The sequence below is a fragment of the Apodemus sylvaticus genome, chromosome X, assembly GCF_947179515.1.
Source record: "Apodemus sylvaticus chromosome X, mApoSyl1.1, whole genome shotgun sequence".
Lineage (NCBI taxonomy): Eukaryota > Metazoa > Chordata > Mammalia > Rodentia > Muridae > Apodemus > Apodemus sylvaticus.
This window is the reverse complement of record NC_067495.1, coordinates 121,814,015-121,832,371: the sequence shown is the minus strand read 5'-3', so window position 1 is coordinate 121,832,371 and position 18,357 is coordinate 121,814,015. Positions and strand designations below refer to the sequence as shown.

At 35.9% G+C, this 18,357-nt stretch overlaps 1 protein-coding gene across 3 annotated transcripts in view; it reads left to right on the top strand.

The window, feature by feature from the left end:
- Tenm1 (teneurin transmembrane protein 1) overlaps positions 1-18,357 on the top strand; it is a 576,328-nt gene that overhangs the window by 450,809 nt on the left and 107,162 nt on the right. For 2 of the 3 annotated variants that reach the window (XM_052170726.1, XM_052170725.1), the window contains exons 19-21: positions 1,767-1,910; positions 7,954-8,203; positions 17,601-17,621. In XM_052170726.1, the coding sequence (XP_052026686.1) occupies positions 1,767-1,910; positions 7,954-8,203; positions 17,601-17,621 (415 nt within the window). The remainder of the gene's footprint in view (positions 1-1,766; positions 1,911-7,953; positions 8,204-17,600; positions 17,622-18,357) is intronic. The other variant, XM_052170727.1, reaches the window with a different exon arrangement.

Below are 18,357 nucleotides of genomic sequence, written 5' to 3'. Positions count from 1 at the left end.
AGCTGATGAGTTCCAGTTTACTGAGAAACTGCTCCCACCAAAACTAAGGGTGGAGCTGGCAAAATGGTTTAGTTGGTAATGCTGGTTGTAGCCAAGTTTGATAGCCTGAGTTAGATAGATGGATACCACATGGTAAACAGAGAAAGATGACTTCTTCATGTTCTCTAAAGTCCACATACACATTTGGAACAGGCACATGTAAACACAAGCAAAGCAAGCAAATAAATACACCAACAAAATAAAGATAATTTTTAAATTTAAAAATAATAAGCTACCGATAAAGGCACACTTATGTCAACTTCTGGGCTCTACGCATATGCAAACATATACAAATGTGTATTCACCCACACACACACAAAATATTTCCCATGAGTCTTAACCAACTGATGGCTGATAGAAGTGCAATGACATCCAAATTGCTTATATAATTTGTGAAGCCCAGTGAAACAAAAATAAAAATTCATATTCCCTTCTCTAAAACAATATAAAAGATTTCAAACCCAATAGCAAAAATCTTAGTGTTAACTGTAGGGTCCTTCAAATCATAAGCCACACCCAGTGAAAAAGTATTATTCTGTACTCCTAAGCTTTATTGGAATGAAAGACCAAAAGAAATGTAACCTGCTACTTCAGATTGGCCATGCATTTATAAAATTAGAGACTAATATTCTCATAATCTTAAAGATGACTTATCTCCCTATGGAATACACACACACACACACACACACACACACACAGGCAAATCAATTTGTTTTTCTGACTACCTAATAATGACAGTTACCAAAAATGGTTTGCATTCATTTTTCATTTAGGATTTGTTATTCTGCCATTGTTTAAACAGTTGTTTGTTTATTTGTTTTACCAGTTTTTATAACCAAACAGGAGAGGAGAAACTGAGCTCTCCAAAGTTATCTGAGGATCTAGTAGAGGCTGGTACTAGAAAATAACATCAGATAACTGGGCCTATTTTAATCTGGCAGCAAAGCAAAAGCACCATTGGGATGTGTAGAGTAATGAGCCAGTACTCTTAGGTTTAGAACATTTAGGTGCTAGAAAGCATTTTGAAATTCAGAAGGCAGAAATCTGGGGTTCCGACGGGTAAGCAGGTTCACCAACCCAGAAAATGACTAGGACTTGGTGTGCTTGGGCTATACATATTTCAGTAGGGCAAAGACATCTAAGATACCATATTCTGTAATTCCCATTTTAGAGGCATACTAGGGTTCCACATTTAATGCACAACATCTGTGCTTCATAGGAGTTGAAGCCAAATGCTTGGGTGATGTCCCATTGGTACTCTATATGCAGAAGTGAAAGCATAATCCACACAAAGTAGGATTTACAGTTGCAGCACTCCAAGCAAACTCTGGCCTCTCAGTAAAGTAAAGGCTGTTAGTACAGAAAATATATGAATGGACTAAATCAATTTTATTAGTGTCATATGTATTCAAGTCTTGCATAAGTGGTTCGGTACTCCAAAGTCCATTTCCTGAATGCATTTTGCAATGTAGAGAAGTGAAAAACCAGCTTTCTCCTGTACCTTTGTAAAAGTACTAAGGAATTATGCTCTGTGCATGGAATTCTCAGAGAGCCAGTGCCATTCTAAGCACAGTTCTGTACTATGCCAGGTGAAATGTATTGCTATTAGATTTTACCCCGTATCAGAAATCATTAGCTGATCAAACAATCACAGAATTATCAACTAATGTGAACATGAGCAAAATATTTTACAATTTTCTAATATGCTATTAACTCTTCTCTTGCAGTTTCTGTGGGATATGAATATGAGATGTGCCCTGAATTTATTCTCTGGGAACAAAGGACAGTGGTTTTGCAGGGCTTTGAGATGGATGCATCTAACCTAGGAGGCTGGTCCTTGAATAAGCATCATATTTTTAATCCTCAAAGCGGTGAGATCATTTAAAAACTTGTGTTAATGCTAGTTTTCTAATCCTGTTTAGTACTCATTCGTTGTTGAAAATGTGGTCAAGTGTAAGAGAAAAAAAATCACCTAATTAATACATTTGCTTGTGGGTTTGTTTTAGTGCTTCAGGATCGGAGCACTCTCATCTGTTAGCACATTTTCTTAGTTGGTGATTGAAGCCTTGAGTAAATAAGGAAATAAATCATGAGAAAGGATCCCATGGTGCCACCAAGTTCACACTGACTTTTCTACTCTGATCATGACAGCTTCATTCAAGGTCCTCTGCTTGCTCTCCACATGGAAACTGGTCCTTAGGATTTCTATCCAGATTTCCTACAAACACCTTCTACCTGTAACTTTTCAGCACAAATAATAATAATAAATTTAAAAAAAACCAATCATATTGTTCTCTGTCTAAACGGGCAGTTTCTAAAGGAACCTGTACTAGTACATATACTTCAGGTTGCAGTTCCAGAAGGCGGAAATAAATATGTCTTTAGTTCAGCCATCCTTCTATTTTCCCTATGTTTATGGGATAAATATGAATTATTTTGTGATGCCAAGAACTGCATTTTATGATTCTGCCCATGATCTTACTTCATTTGTACATGTAGTGAAAAACAGCTACTTAGAAATTTTGATAATCAAAGAGAACCAGATTTGCTCCACCAATAGAATGGCAAATCCTATCCTAGCCCCCGTGTGAGACCCAGGTAAACAAATCCATTACTGTATGTCACCAGTATACTCCCCCCTTCCCCTTGAAGAAGAATGCTAAGTTCCATTTCAAAAAAAAAATTACAGCAAAGCTTCAAGCACAGACATAAAATGTCAACTTTTTTTTTCAGTTGTCAAAAGGAGAGCCACAGTTTTCAGAGTACAAAAACGAAAGGGCAGATGCCACTTATTAAATTATTAGGGTTTTTTTTTTGTTTTGATTTGAAAGAGTTTGACATTTTAAGCAACCGTTTCTTTTCCACTCACTTTTATTGGCGTATATGGATTGTCTCTTTCAAACGCCTGTCATTGACATTAAACACAAAGTGGGAAATGACCTCAATGGACCCAGCCCCCACCCAGCTGCATGCTCCAGGTCTCTGGTCTCCCTATCTTCCTATCCTTTGCTTCACAGTGGTGTTGAAACAGTGGGGAGCCATTTGGAAAGCTGGCTTTGGGAACCACCACGCATTGCTTACATTCCTAATTCCCCCATCATTACTTCTTAGGTAATTAGGGATGAAGTTACTTCTGAGAATTTTGAACTGCTTTATTGAAGTATAATTTATGCATCATAAAACATACTCGTTTTAAGTGCACACTTAAATGATTCTTAGTAAATTTCTACTTGTGCTGTGATCACCAAAACCCACATATGGAATATGTTATCACAACAAAAATATCTCTTGCATCACCCAGCAGCCTCACTAAATCTGCTTTCTGTTTCTACCTTTCTGATCATTTTTAATGAGTAGAAAACCTTACTATTTTGGAAAATTTCTCCCCTCTCCTCCAAAGGGCATTTGTAAACTGACCATCTCTTTTGTGGAAGCATTGTGTTTCTCACCAAGAGCTGGTCCCACTTGTCAGGAAAAAGAACTGAAGCCAGCTCTGTCAATGCCTTTCTGTTTGACCTTGCATACAAATGCCTGTCTTAGGATGTTTCTGAAGTCAAAATCCCACCCACAAAGGCAGTTTTAGAAGCAAAAATGATAAATGCAAGGGAACGAGGTTCAGAACATGGAACACCAATTTAGAAAGCAATGCTCTTCCCCCTCAGGTCAGATGGTCTTTTCTGACTGATTAGGGCAAGAACAATGTCTTTCCAAATTCTGCCACTCAGCTTCTCTCCCGGAAAAAGCCTAACTCTTTAAGCACCCAGCCTTTCTGATCTGAGACAGATAGTAGATTAGAAACAAGAATCTATCTTCCTCCAATTTCCTCTTGCTGGTTAAAAAGACACCTATAATTAGATTGGATGTCTGCTGCCATTCTATTCTCAGTTTTTCTCTGGCTCCCCAATCATTATGCAGTGGGTAGGTTCCAATAGCCACTGTATTTAGACCATTTGTCATTTTAGGGACCACAGTTAAATTTACCTGACAATTAACCACTGATTGTGTGGAAAGGGTTGTGAACATGCAACATGAAGTACATAGACAGTTTCTGCTTTTATCATGACAAAAACAGTAGAAATGCATGGCTTTCAACAACACTACATCCAAATACACCCCTTGACGATTGTACAGAATATATATTCTACAATTATTATTCATTACAGAGATTAACCATATTTTCTCTAATATCCACTATTGTTTCCTAGAAGTTAACCGTCAAAAAATATTAGAACAATCTATGATACTAATTGTACATTATTATCTATCAGAAATAGAAAATTCCCTTAGCCTCCCAGATAGGCCAGTAGTTTGTCAACAATTGGTTTTACTGGGAGAAGTTAAGTACCATTGATCACACTGGCATATCTCCCATTTCGTGTTTATACCCTCTCAGTCAAGTAGTTAGAGAAATATGCATTGTGTCCCTTGTTGGTCATAAGTCTGAAAAATGGTTTCTCCTTTGAAATCAGCGTAAAGCACCACCCACTGGCTTCCAATGGGAATTTTATTTTTAAACTTGTTTATAAGCTTCAGAAGAACTTTGGAGCAAGGCAGCAGAAAGATAGGAGTAGAATGTTTTAAAAATGTGCTTACTTTATTACAGTGCAAACTTGGCTATTTCTGTAGCAGAGAAAGGGAAAACTTGGGGGAGAAAAGGTATCACATTCAGTGACATTTCATTGTCAAGAATCAAGAAGTTGGCCTTCATATACATAATGTCCCATTTCAAAACAAACGCGCATCACAGAATAAACTAGAAGAGAAGCAGCAGTAATTGATCAAAAATTCCAGAAACATAAACAAAATATTTTCACAGCAACCTTTTGCAGAAGAATTGGTGTTAAATCATTGTTGCTAGATGGTATGGCCTGGTTCTGTGTAATGGAAGGTTAAACAGATTCTTGAAACAATGAAAACACCCTTCAAAATGATCTATTTTTCCAGGGCAATACAAAAGGGGTTTGCCCATTTTTGTTTTGATTGCTTCAGCTTTAAACAGAAATGGTAATTTCAGTACATGGGCACTTTAGTACCTTGCATGAAAGCAAGACATCAATTGTAGAGATGTAATCAGAAAGTACATTGCCTTATGTTTTATTTCCTTTAATCATTCTTCTTTTTTGATGGAGTACTGGGCTTTCTAATCGAAAAGGGGAGTTGTGGAATTGCAGGCTTAGAAGAATGGGTTAGAATAGCCATCTTTAGTTTTTAAATTGCTAGGAGCCTGGTAATAACATGTCATTTTGAGGGCAGTTGTTAACTATACCATTACAATGATATAAAAAATGGAGATCTACCTGTGAAAATAGATGTTAATAGTAAATCTTGTGTTTCCAAGCCAATAATTGGAAAGATTTTTGAATAGTACACCCTATCTTGAATTTTTGAAGTACTGACATACCAAACAGTGGTTTCCTCCTCAATTACTAATGAATGTATCATACTCTCTCATTGGTCCGATATTTAGCTAACAATCATCAGGCAATGATGTTGTGCATCTGCCATTACAGTTTCTTTTGTTTCCTCCCACTTCATTAAAATTTCAATATTGATCACACTACACTTAAATGGTTTTGGAGGGAAATGAAATTCAGTCCTTTTAATCATATTGAACTAATTATTCTAAATCATCAGAAATGTCCTTACTGACTAATAAAGTTATTAACAGTTTAATAAGTAGGCACTGATCATAATGTTATCACACAGTTTTGTAATAAAGGATAAGTTTGTTGGAATGTAAACTTACAGCTACTCTTGTAAATCATGTGTTGAAAAGCTAGCTGGAGCCACCCTGGGAGGGAATATAAACATATTTAAATTTAAAATCCAAAGACCATATGATGGATGGAATTTCTAGTTCCTGGAAGTCCCTTTATAGGAATATATTGGTGCCTTGACATGCATATTTTATGTTCTTATTTATTTTTACCAGCAATGTTCCTATCTCAGAATGATCAATAGTTTCTTATGTAGAGCTGAAAGTTGGAAGAGAACTGAAGAAGACATTTCAGGAAGCATTTAGGGAAAATAACAGATAGTGCGGGGATATAGAAAGCAAGAAACAGGAGAGGAAAAATAAGGGCATACAGTCTAACTGTATCCATTCATTTGCTGTCAGCTCCTTCAGTCTGACACGTTGCATGCCTTCTCACATCATGCATGTTTCTCCTGCCCTGGCTCATTCTGGACTGACTTCTGATATTTAGCACAGCAGTACATGTTCCTTGGATTGTCTGCCCGGGCTCAGCAGGTTTGCAAAACCATTGAGGTTTGAAAAAGGAAACTACAAGAGACTCAAAGCCTATTTTCAGCATTTACTGAGTACTTATAAAATCTTGGCCATGGGGATTGGAACTAAAAATATAGAAAGGAGTAAAACAGAAGTTGTGCCTTCAAGGAGTTCATTCATATTACAATAGGGAAGATATAGAAGTGGGTGGGAGAAGTGTATCATACAGTGTGCTGAGTGTTACAATAGAGCTATGGGAAGCAAAGTACAGGCACACACAGAGGACAGTGACCAGTTCTGCCTGGGTGGAGTATCAGGGAAGACATGAACTGAGTTCTGAAGTTAGTTCCCTCAAACAAAAATGAAGAGAGAATTCAGGATATGGGACAATAATACATACGAAATCATAGCAGAAGGGGAGAGTGTGAAAGAAACTATACGTTTTTTTTGTTGTTGTTTTTGTTATGACCAGATATGAGAATACAAACAAAAGTGTAATGTGAGAGAAAAAAATCTCACAAAATATAGGAAGACCAACCAACACATAATTTGTAAGCCTTATCAATAATGAATGCACTCTTTATTCCATGGTGGATATTGTAAGGTTTGTATAATCTCTGTGCCAGGGATATGGACAAGAGTTTGCAGATGGCTATGCCTGAAGATCAGGAAAACTGAACTAAGGCAGTAATAGTAGGAACAGGGGGAAATTTACAGTACATTTAAGGAGCTACTCTCAATGGTACTCTAATTAGTTAGGCTTAAAGAAATGAAATGAAGAATCGTCATGATGACCAGAGTTCCAAATTAGCTAACTATGTACCAGATAGAATACATATGGGATGGTTTCTAAAGTGAAAGGAAGGGAGGGGTTTGGTAGGAGACATGAAAAATATAATGAGCTCAGTTCCAACCCCTTTTCATTTTGAGGTAGCTGTACAACTTCCACAGCAAAAGGTCTAGTAAGAAAGTGCGTGTTGGGTAAAGACTCCACAGAGAAGAAAGCTTTGGCTAACTTTGATGGGAGTCAAAGCCATGGGTAATTACCTAAGCTGAATGGTTGAAAAACATTTTCATAAGTCGGTATCTCTAGTTTTGGCAATGATGTAGTGAGATATGATCCAAAGGAATAGAAAATTCAAGTCTCTTTATTATAGCTTTGAAGTGCAGTGTAGCAGTAGGATTTCTTTCCTTCTCATAAAAGCACATTAACATCCTGATTGTGTTTTACTAAGGTTAATAATAAAATGAATGGAGAGTCTCTTTTTCTGAACAAATTGCATACTGAGGATAATTTGGAGTCAGGCAGATGAGTGTGAGGCATCAAAAGAGCCAATCAAAAATGAAAAATTACTCACACAGAATCTACAGAGCTGAGTGAATGGGAGAGCATTAATAGTTATCAAATACTTTATTATAGACTTGGGAATCAGTATTAAAGAGACTCCTTGCATTTCCCCACTTCGCAGAAAGACAAACAGAGGCAAAGTGTTACACTCCTATTTGTTAGAGTTAGAGTTATGCATTTAAATAAAATTAATAGTAATGTGATCCACTCTCATATTCTCCCATAAGGCCAAAGCTCCCTCCTGTTTTGAACTATGAAAGAACTTAACTTTTGACAAGATATTTGTTTGGCGAATACTTTTCTAATGTTTTGTCCCTTTTTTGTTAACTGTGTCTAGGAATCATTCACAAAGGAAATGGGGAAAATATGTTCATTTCCCAGCAGCCCCCAGTCATAGCTACCATAATGGGCAATGGACACCAAAGGAGTGTGGCCTGCACTAATTGCAATGGTCCAGCCCACAACAACAAACTCTTTGCTCCTGTTGCCTTAGCTTCTGGCCCTGATGGTAGTGTGTATGTTGGTGACTTCAATTTTGTAAGGCGAATATTTCCTTCAGGAAACTCTGTTAGCATTTTGGAATTAAGGTAAGTTTCTTCTAATCTCTGTATTTGCTTATTTTTAAAAAAAATAGAATAAGATCATGTGAAGAGACAAGTTATAGTCAACAAAAACACTTAGTTGTTTTGGAGTAATTTCTCTCCTATTTGCTGTCCAATGAGAAGTGTTTAGCTCTGAAACCATATATACACAAATAACAGAAGTGGACTCAAAAAGTTGTATTTGTATATATGTGTGCATATACATGCATACATTTATATGCATATATGTAACAATAATAATTAAAAATAAAGAAAGAAGTTATTGGCCTGAGAGTGGGAGGGATGTAAAAGGGGTTTCAGGGCAGGAAGCAAGGAAGGGCTGAAGGGAGGAAAGAAAAGAAGGAAAGTGATGTAATTCTATCCAATTAAAACAGCCCCCAAAACATATTTAAATTTAAAGATAGTTTTAAATAATGAAACTATAATTTAAAACATAATTTTCAAAACATAGAGGAGGAGGAGTAATGGTCATAGGCCTACTTCACCTATTTAAAAGAAGATTAAATCGGTGATTTAAAGAGCTGGGAAATATGGTCATCCCTGAATATGAGGTCTCTCTGTGTGAATGGCCTCCCCTGTTAGCATGGATTTTAGTAGCTCCAAGCACTGGCATAAGTTGCCTAGTGCTGGCCACTGTCAGGCTAATAAAAGTTACCTGTTCCATTGTTGCTGGCAGCAGTATCACTAGATTTAAAAGGGCTTTTCAGCCTTTTGAAGTCATTTAATATAGAAGAACATTGAAGTCTGTTTTCTCGTGGCATCACAAGGAAGGAAGGAGACACCTTCTACCTTTGAAAGCGCAACTCAATGATGATTAAAGCATCCATCTTTAGGCTTCCTTCCTCTGTTCTAAGTCTGTTCTTGAGAGTACAAAGAATGTTAATACCTTTTGTAAAGAATTTATACCTTTTTGCTCTGCTATATCCTATAATTGCATAAAGATTACAACTAAATCAACCAAGACTTAATCAGCTTACTTCTTCCCTTTCTGTGGCTCTAAGACAAACTATATGTCCTTTGGAGTTCACAAAAGAGAAAGCATTCATTCCTATCCCATTAGGGATTAAGATTGCTGCTTCACTCCTGAGGAAATTTACAGAGCTCCCTGTCTGATCTGTTATGGCAGATTTAGCCACGACACCTGACTCTGGAAATTAAAGCTAAAATTTCTCTATATTACAAAGGATTTTAATGTCACCCTTTGAATTATTCCATACAATTTTTGCTTCAAGTAACACCTCAGTGATGTCAAAAATGTTAACTGATGGAGACAACAAATTATAAAGCCAATGCAGGTACCCAAGACTATTGAGATGATTGAGATGCTTTGAATCCTTTTCACTCATAACTTATGTTAACTGGGATGAAAGTTTGAATTTACTTGGACATTCCACAAAGGTTTTTACATTTCCATTCTTGCTTTGGAATCTGCCTCCCTTTTCTCAAACTGAGTTATTCCTTCACACCTAGTTTGGGAAATGTAGTCCCAAGCCACCATCCATTTTCCACATTAATTCACTCTAGTTTTAATACATTTCTTAATTATAATTGCAAATGCTGTCATATGGAAGAAAGCTGCTAAATCCCTTGGCTAATAAAAAATAGACTGTGAAGTTAAGACTTTGTAAAGACAAAGCACATCCAGAAAGTCTACAGGGGTACTAATTCATAGCACCTTACCCTAATCAAGTATTCATGGGCCTTGCAATGTCAGACCTCTTGGAGATTTGTCATTTCTAGGAGTATATCTCTTTGGGCATCAGTAGAAAGTCAACAGAAAGTCTAAGATAGCCCCATACCTGGAACTGAAAATTGCTTATGCAACATCCTACATGGTTTTCATAATCCTAGGGATGTTTGATTAACGTGATGCCAAACAGGGAGAAACACTGAGCAATTCATTCAACAGATAGGCTGTCAGATAGTAAAAATCCTAATGTTCCTGAGCTGCTCTAGTTACTCCTATAAAGTGTCTACAATACAGAATAACTACATATCTTCTTCATCAAAGGAAAATTATTAAAATCTAGACAAACGAAACAAAAATTATATTAATAGAAGGAAGCCCAAGCTGAATTTATTCCTTTCCTTTGTAATTTAAGTGTAAATTTACCTAAGGTCGATGGATGAAATTCACAGTTAAGGATTCTCAACAATTCACGAATTTGCATTTTAGTACAAAGTACCCTGTAGCCTTCAATGCAAAGTCATTTAAAGTATAAAATTAAATAACTTGACATCTAGATACAAAGTGATTTCTATTGGTATAAAAAATTACATTTCTGCTCCTCTGAAGTACTGTCCAAAGCCTGTATCATTCTTCGTTCCTGTATTCACTCAACAACACATTGTCACACATCTGTCTCCAAGTGCAGAGTCATGAATATATGTGAAGTCACACTCTCTGCTTTTCTTACTTAACCTACCATTCTATTTGGCTTTTCTGAGATATGATCCTACAAAATCTCTTAACAGTTTTTGTCTGACTCAGGTTTCTCTGAGAATCTATTTTAAGCTAAGAACTCTCTCCATAGAAAGAATATACCACCATATTTGAACATGGCATCATTTTTTTCCTCCTTTAACGTCTGTCTATGCTCCCACAAGCCTGCCTACAACCATTTCTGTACTGAAGCCATATCATAGAGTCATGGTTAAGAGTGCCTTTTAGAGACAGATTATTTGTGTGTCCTTCTCAAGTCTAAAACTCCTCTGATTGGCCATCACAGAAATAGGATAGCTAGATATACAATGTCAAATACCTCTGACTATAGCCAAAACCATCAAACCAGTTATGTCAGCACACATTAACTGTCATGTTTATACAAAAACTAAAGTAGTTCTTATAACAATCACCTTTCTATTGAAAATAGATTCTTCTTCATACAATACATCCCAACCATATTTTCATCTCTCCCGACTCATCCTACTCCCTAATCTACTTTCTCCTCCAGATCTACTACCCTTCCATTTCCCCTTCAAGAAATAGTAGGCTTCAAAGAGATGACAGCCAAACAATACAAAGCAAGATACAATAAGACAACGTAAACACCCTCATATTGAGATTGAACAAGGCAACATAGTAGGAGGAAAAGAGGTCCAAGAGCAGACAAAAGAGTCAGAGAAACATATATTCCTACTGTTAGGAGTCTCACAAAACACCACTTTAAAAAGTCTATACTGATTAGTAGCCTATGTATATAAATGAAATCATTTGCACATCATTGGTGCCTTTATATATTTGCTATTACTGTACCATATGTACATTTCTGGTAAGAAATAAGGTGATTTTAATAGGTCCTATCTAACTTTAGAACTACAATGTTTATTAAATTCTATGTTTAAATAGAAAATTTTGTGCCAGTTTTTGTGGTGTTCAAGTCAGCTAATTCAATTTCTCCTGCTTTAAGCACATCAGTTATTTAATCTCATTGAATATTTTTTCTTGGAAATACAAACTGATATAATCATTATGCTTGTAATATTCAAAACTGTGAATGGAGGAACAATGTCATGATTAGATTATTACAGAAATGGCAGAGAACTCTCCTATATCTTGACTCTTTCAGATTATACATTATATAATTTGCTCAGTCCTCTACCACCTTATATGTAAAATTGAATCCAACTTTACACTTCAAATATCTGCTTACATGTCTCATACAGAGATCCATATGCGGACCATTCTTGGCTCAGTGTTTGATGATTTTGGGGGAGAACAGAAAAATTGTCCCAAATGGAAACCTCCTATATTTCCCACTTTTCTATCCTTTTATTCCATATTTGATAATCTTTAATAATTCCAGATTCCACTTGGCATTTCAAAGACTGGAAGACTATATAGTCTTATAAACATACCCCAGTCAATCCAAACCATCCTTCTCTGAGCTTTCTTTTCTCTGATTTCAGTAATCACTTCATTTCATTGGTGGCCAGTCATCTTCCATGTCTGCCAGAGCCATTCCCCATGAGCTAAACAGGACCAGAAAGAAACATTCAATGATATTTTTTATTGTTAAAAATTCACCAAGTGAAACATTACTTATTATTTAAGTCTATAGTAGCCCTTTTCTGGTTTCCCGTAGTATTGATCTACAAATATGATTCTTAATGCTTTCTTCTAGTGAGAGTCTCAAGTAAGATAATAAAGAACTGAAGCTTACAAGGTTATGTAACTCAAGTGTTTCAAAATCATATTTTCTGAAGACCTCTGAAGATATAAAATTTAAGACATAAAGTTTAAGTCTTGATTTCCCTGTGGATTTGCTTGTTGTTTTAATATATATATATATATATATATATATACATATATACATATATATATACACACATGCATACATACATATGTGTATGTGCATATTTTATTGGTACAAAATTTATGTCACAGATTTGATAATTTAATGTTTATTAGAAGAATCCATGAATATATCATGTCCAATATATACTGACATTTTGTCATTTATAATTTGCTTAATTATTTTCAATAGACAGAAAGTTAACCACTTTATCTTTAGATATATTTGTGAAAGAGGGGGAGAAGAGAAAGAAAGAAAGAAAGAAAGAAAGAAAGAAAGAAAGAAAGAAAGAAAGAAAGAAAGAAAGGAAGGAAGGAAGAAAGAGAAAGGAAGGAAGGAAGGAAGGAAGGAAGGAAGGAAGGAAGGAAGGAAGGAAGGAAGGAAGGAAGGAAGGAAGGAAGGGAGAAGTAAAAATAATTTTTCTTTATGATAAACTTAAATCATGAAATATCTCTTTATTAGCAAATTCTAGGATCTGAAGAATCACAAAAATAACTTCCTTCTTTTATTGAAAAGATTTTCACAAGTATAAAATTAACTGTCTGAGATTTCTGAGCTTTCTCTTCTTCACCTACAATGTTCAACTTTTTCTCATCAATTATGACTGCTGCTTTTCTCCTTTGATCTTGGTTGGCCTCAGGGTTGCTTTTTGCTTTTCTAAAACTAATAAGGATAATTATATAAGTAAAAATAGAAAATACCCTACCAAGTACTTTGTATAAATTCAAATATGCAATATACCCTAGCTCACATCTCATCTTCTAATTTTACAATGCTATTAGAAAAACCATTAGGCATGACTGGAAGTGATTTGTTCTTTATAGAAACCTCATACTTCTATTTTTTCAAAATTCAGTTATTCTCAAGATATTTGTTTTGTTGTTCCACTAAAAGTGAAAGAGAAAAGAAAATAAGAGGCTAGAAAATATATCTTGGTACCTTTAGCAATTTGGACTCAACAAATGTCAACATGTCATGAAAATTCCTCTAGAGATTTTATGATTTCTTTTCCAGTGACTAGTAAATATTTCTTGCATTGCTTATAGGACTTGACTCCCGTCATTGGTTGGAAATGGAGGAGACTTGGAATAGCACCCACTTAGGAGCAGTTAAACCTGCCAAGGGGTGTTAAAACTTATAGAAACTCTTCTAAAGCATCAAACAGAATCTTAGCTTTGAAGAATTCTATGAAGAGCTGAGATGTTGCCACAAACCACCATTTTGTTCACAGAACTAGAACTACAAATACTAGAAACACTGCCTGTAGATAAAATAGATGGCTATCCCCCACCTGAGTTTAATCTCATATGCTGGCAGTGGCTTGAAAACACAACATAAGCTCTAATAATAATTAGGAACATAGCCATAGCAATGGAGAAGTTAATCTGAGATGATATTTGTTGGAACTAGAAACTCAGTAACAGACAAGTATGGGTTCAAAACCATAAAGAAAAGAAAAATAGGAAGGGAGTCAATTATATCTGCTCAGGTATAAGGAAAGAAGCTGAAAAGAGAGTAAAGAATGGATGGAAGGTTGTAGCCATCACCAAGCAAGACACTCATACTCCCTGACACTAAGTCTAACCACCTGTTGTAAGGTTGACATGGTCCTTATTTTCGATCTTTCAACACGCACACACACACACACACACACACACACACACACATACAAATCTAAAAAAGAAAAAAAGTAACATGTCAGCATGTAAAGTGAAAGGAGACAGCCATGAAAGTACAAATATGATATGATTACATTTATTGTGAAAGTACAGCATAAACAAATTCATACAGACAAAATCAAGACTTGTGGCTGCCTGGTACAAAGTAGGGGAGGATGAATGAATGGGAAAATGATAGCTAGAAAATAGGTAGAGAATTTCTTCTTGAATTGCTTTGTCATAAGGGTTGCATAAATGAATGTGTTTGAAAATGCTGAAATTCATGTTTTACAAAGGTAAATTTTATGGCATATAAATCACATCTCAATACTTTTTTTCAAACCAAAAGGAAGAGTTAGATGACCCTCACTATCATTTTTGTACTGAAGAGAAAATTAAGGACTAATTCACAGATACTCTCATTAGGAGTGTGTCTTGCTCTCCAAAGTGTTGTGACCAGGGCTGAAAAAATGACTCAGCCATTTAAGGCTAGGCTCACAACGAAAAAACAAAGAAAGAAAAGGAAAGGAAAGGAAAGGAAAGGAAAGGAAAGGAAAGGAAAGGAAAGGAAAGGAAAGGAAAGGAAAGGAAAGGAAAGGAGGAAAAAAAGAAGAGTTGTGACTACTCTTTTCTCTTCTTAACTCAAGACAAAATTCAAGGCTGTCAGTTCCCAGGTAGTACTGGCCACTGATGGACATTGGCACTTGTGAAGGGTTCACACACTGGCAGCTCAGTATGTAGTTCACCGATAGCTGGACAGCAGGTTCACTTTGGTGGTAGTTCAATCCTAAATCCTTAACTAAAAGTAATTCTAAGACAGAACAAGGTCACACACTAGAAATAAATTCCATCATTTTCACTTCCTCCCTCTGAGATGTTAATGAGAGAAGCTGCCCTGCATAATAAGGGACATCTTCCAAATTCACAATGACATTATTGGCAAGATCCGAAGCAACAGAGAGAGAAACAATCCCTCTCTGCTCTTTGCCATCACCTAAGAATTTCAAAATACTTTGTAGAAATACAAATAATTCTTGCTATACTGTGCAAATACAAACCATTGTGGGTGAAATCATATTTTAATGAGGTCCATCTAGTATTTTCACAACTAGACTCTTTTAGAAAAATTGTCTTTGTTCCAGCGATTAGAGTCTGACTCCAACAATCATCTTGTAAAAAAAAAAAAAAAAAAAAAAAAAAAAAAAAAAAAAAAACCTGCAAAAACAATGTCCAAGAAACAAAGAAAAAAACCACAAAGGCCTGAGGCCAGGTTTCTAATCAGAGCTCTGCTTCCTTACTGGTTGACCTTTCTGGCAACCCACAGAATACCTACCCTTTTGAGATGGGCCAAGCAAACAGAAGAGCCAATGGAGTATGACCTGTGACCATGCTAGTATCTCAGAAAGATGCTTTTTAAGAGAGTTGAATCCATTTTAGCTGATAATTTCAAGTGAAATAATTTTGTATCTTTTCTTCTTCCCAGACATTTGAAGAAAAAAAAAGAACATTTCCTGTTTTTTTTTATAAAAAGGTTTATTATCTTCATGTCTTCAAAATGACCTATGGGCCAGATTTAAAAGGATTTTAAAATTAAAATGACTGTATTTCACAGATGATTATAGCTTTTTATTTCCAGGCAAACTTGACCTAAAGTCAGACCTACACACAGAGTGATCCCCTCATGTGAGAAACATCATACCACATCACCCAGTGAAATATTCAAGGCAATACCCTGTGTTAAGAAGCTATTAGATGAAGTGCTTACTAAAAGTTTTGCTTCTTTATGGCTGACAGTTCTGTTTTGCCCACCCCAGCTGCCCTTTGGAACACAGATGGCTGGAAGACATAAGGCTTTAATAGTTGATGTGCATGATGTTTTATTGAAGCTGTTTTGATGTAACAGTTTCAATGCTGAGGACATTCTATTGTGGTCTAAAGGAAATCCTTCTATTTTTAATTCTTTGAAGATTTCATACATTTATACAATTTATTTTGGTCATCTCCATTTACTATTACTTTCCTCCACCTTCCTCTAGTACCCTTAACCCTGTCTCTCTCCCAACCAATTTTGTTTTTGTTAATTCCTAGTCCAAATACTGCTGCTCTTGTATACAGGGCCATCCACTGGTATATGGGCAATTCCCTAGCAACCATGTCCCCAAAGTAGAGTGACTTTCACTCTATCAGAAACCATGAACTGAAAATAACTCTTCTGCCAAAGGTTGGGCCTCTCTGGGACCCCTCTCCAGTTCATACTGGAAGTGCAACTGGCTTGATTTTGTTCAGGTATTATGCAGGTAACTGCAGGTGCTATGAGTTGATGTGTCAAGCAGCCATATCACATCAAAAGTCTGTATTTCACAGCTCCTCTCTTCATCTGTGAGCTCTGACTTTCTTTGTCAAGTCTTCTGTGATGGTCCCTGAGCCCTGGATATGGGGAGATTAATATAAATTATTCATTCACTGCTGATCACTCACAGTCATGTACTCTTAGTACTTTGACCAAATATGAATCTTTGTTTTAACTACTACACAGTGCAAAAAGATCTTTCTCTAACCAAAATTATAGAAAAAAATAGAGGTACAAATATAAGTATTTAGAAGACAATTGTATGATATAACCACTTAAAATAACAACTGTAGGTTTCCACCTAGGGCCGATAATCTCCATTGCCGTGGACTTTTTCTTAGGTTTACTTTATCAGGCATAAAATCCTTTCCATGAAACATGTCACATGCTTATCAGAAAGTGGTTGGTTACTTCCATAATTGTCATAACACTATGACAACAATTGGCACATCTTACCAGGCAGATCAATATTACAGCATGAAGAGAAAACTCCCACAGTTTTAAGAGCTTTTAAAATATTGTCATTGATTGTACACACAGATGTCTGTACCTTATTTCTGAGGTCAGAAAATTGGCTTAGAGTTGAGGTTGGGATGCCTGTCCAATGCATGCCTTTATAGGAAGATCCAGTGGTTTTACATTTCCATCAAGGAGTCAGGGGTATCAAACTAAAACTTAGAATTTTCCTTTACAGTGGCTACATTTTAATGTCCAAACTCAATGGTTATTAAATCTTAACTCTGCATCAAAGTCACCAGCTGAATTAATTAAAACTACAATCTCCAATCCCTTCTACCATGTGTCAAGATTCTGGTTTAGTAGGGTTTAATTGTCTTAGAACTTTACCTACCCACCAAGCAAGACATCTAACTACCTTGGCACCATCTGATAAGGAGAACCATGGAAGGAGTGAGTCAACTATAGCTTCACAATGACTGAATGAACCTGGCGGTGTCTCTCTAATTGCCACAAGCTGAGCCAGGAAATTGATGTGTCTGCTGAGATTTCTCTTGTTGAATGATACTGATGACTCTTTATTTGTTTTTACTTGCTACTCATGGATACCTTGTGCACCCTAGAAACAGAGATACCAGACATAGGTAAGCAAATAACACAGGCATCTGCCTAATGATCTTCTTACTTAAGAAGCCATTCTCTAACGTGCTTAAAAAATGTGCTAAAAGGGAAAGTTTGCTTCTTAAATAAGGTTAAAGAAATAGTTGAAAGTTGTAAATTATATTCAGGTAAGTGTATTCCAGAAAAAGGTCAGGATAGTCAGTAGGAATTTACTGAAGGAACAGAACACTCAGAAAAGAAAATAAGATAAATGGGAGCTGACAGTTCAGTATGTCATGAAAAAGTAAGGCCAAAAGTCTCATCATGTTTCCCTAAGGTAATATTACAAATGAGTGCATAAGTTCAAGTCAGTTTAATGTTTTTAAGTTGCAATGGTTTTTCTCCCAAGACTCAAAAATATAGTTGTCAATTACACTAAGACACAATGACCATGATGACCTTCCTTTTTTAACCCAGAATTGCTTTTTTGCATTCGATAACCTTCTTTAATAACATCTTTTTTCCTTTGATATAACTAAATGGGTTCTATTTTCTCTCACTGAAGGAAGTAATTGAAACCTCCAAACTGACCATTTACCAACAAGGCCACATAGCGCTGAAATTAGTGATGAGGATTCCTAATCAACTCATTTGTGCAGTACATTTGTCACAACTGCTCAAATTTCTGAAATTTCAAATGAGAAAATTGAATTTGTTCATTTCCAAGGGCCAGTTGTCATCAAAATAGCACTAGCAGGGTTTTGAGTATAAATCAGGTTA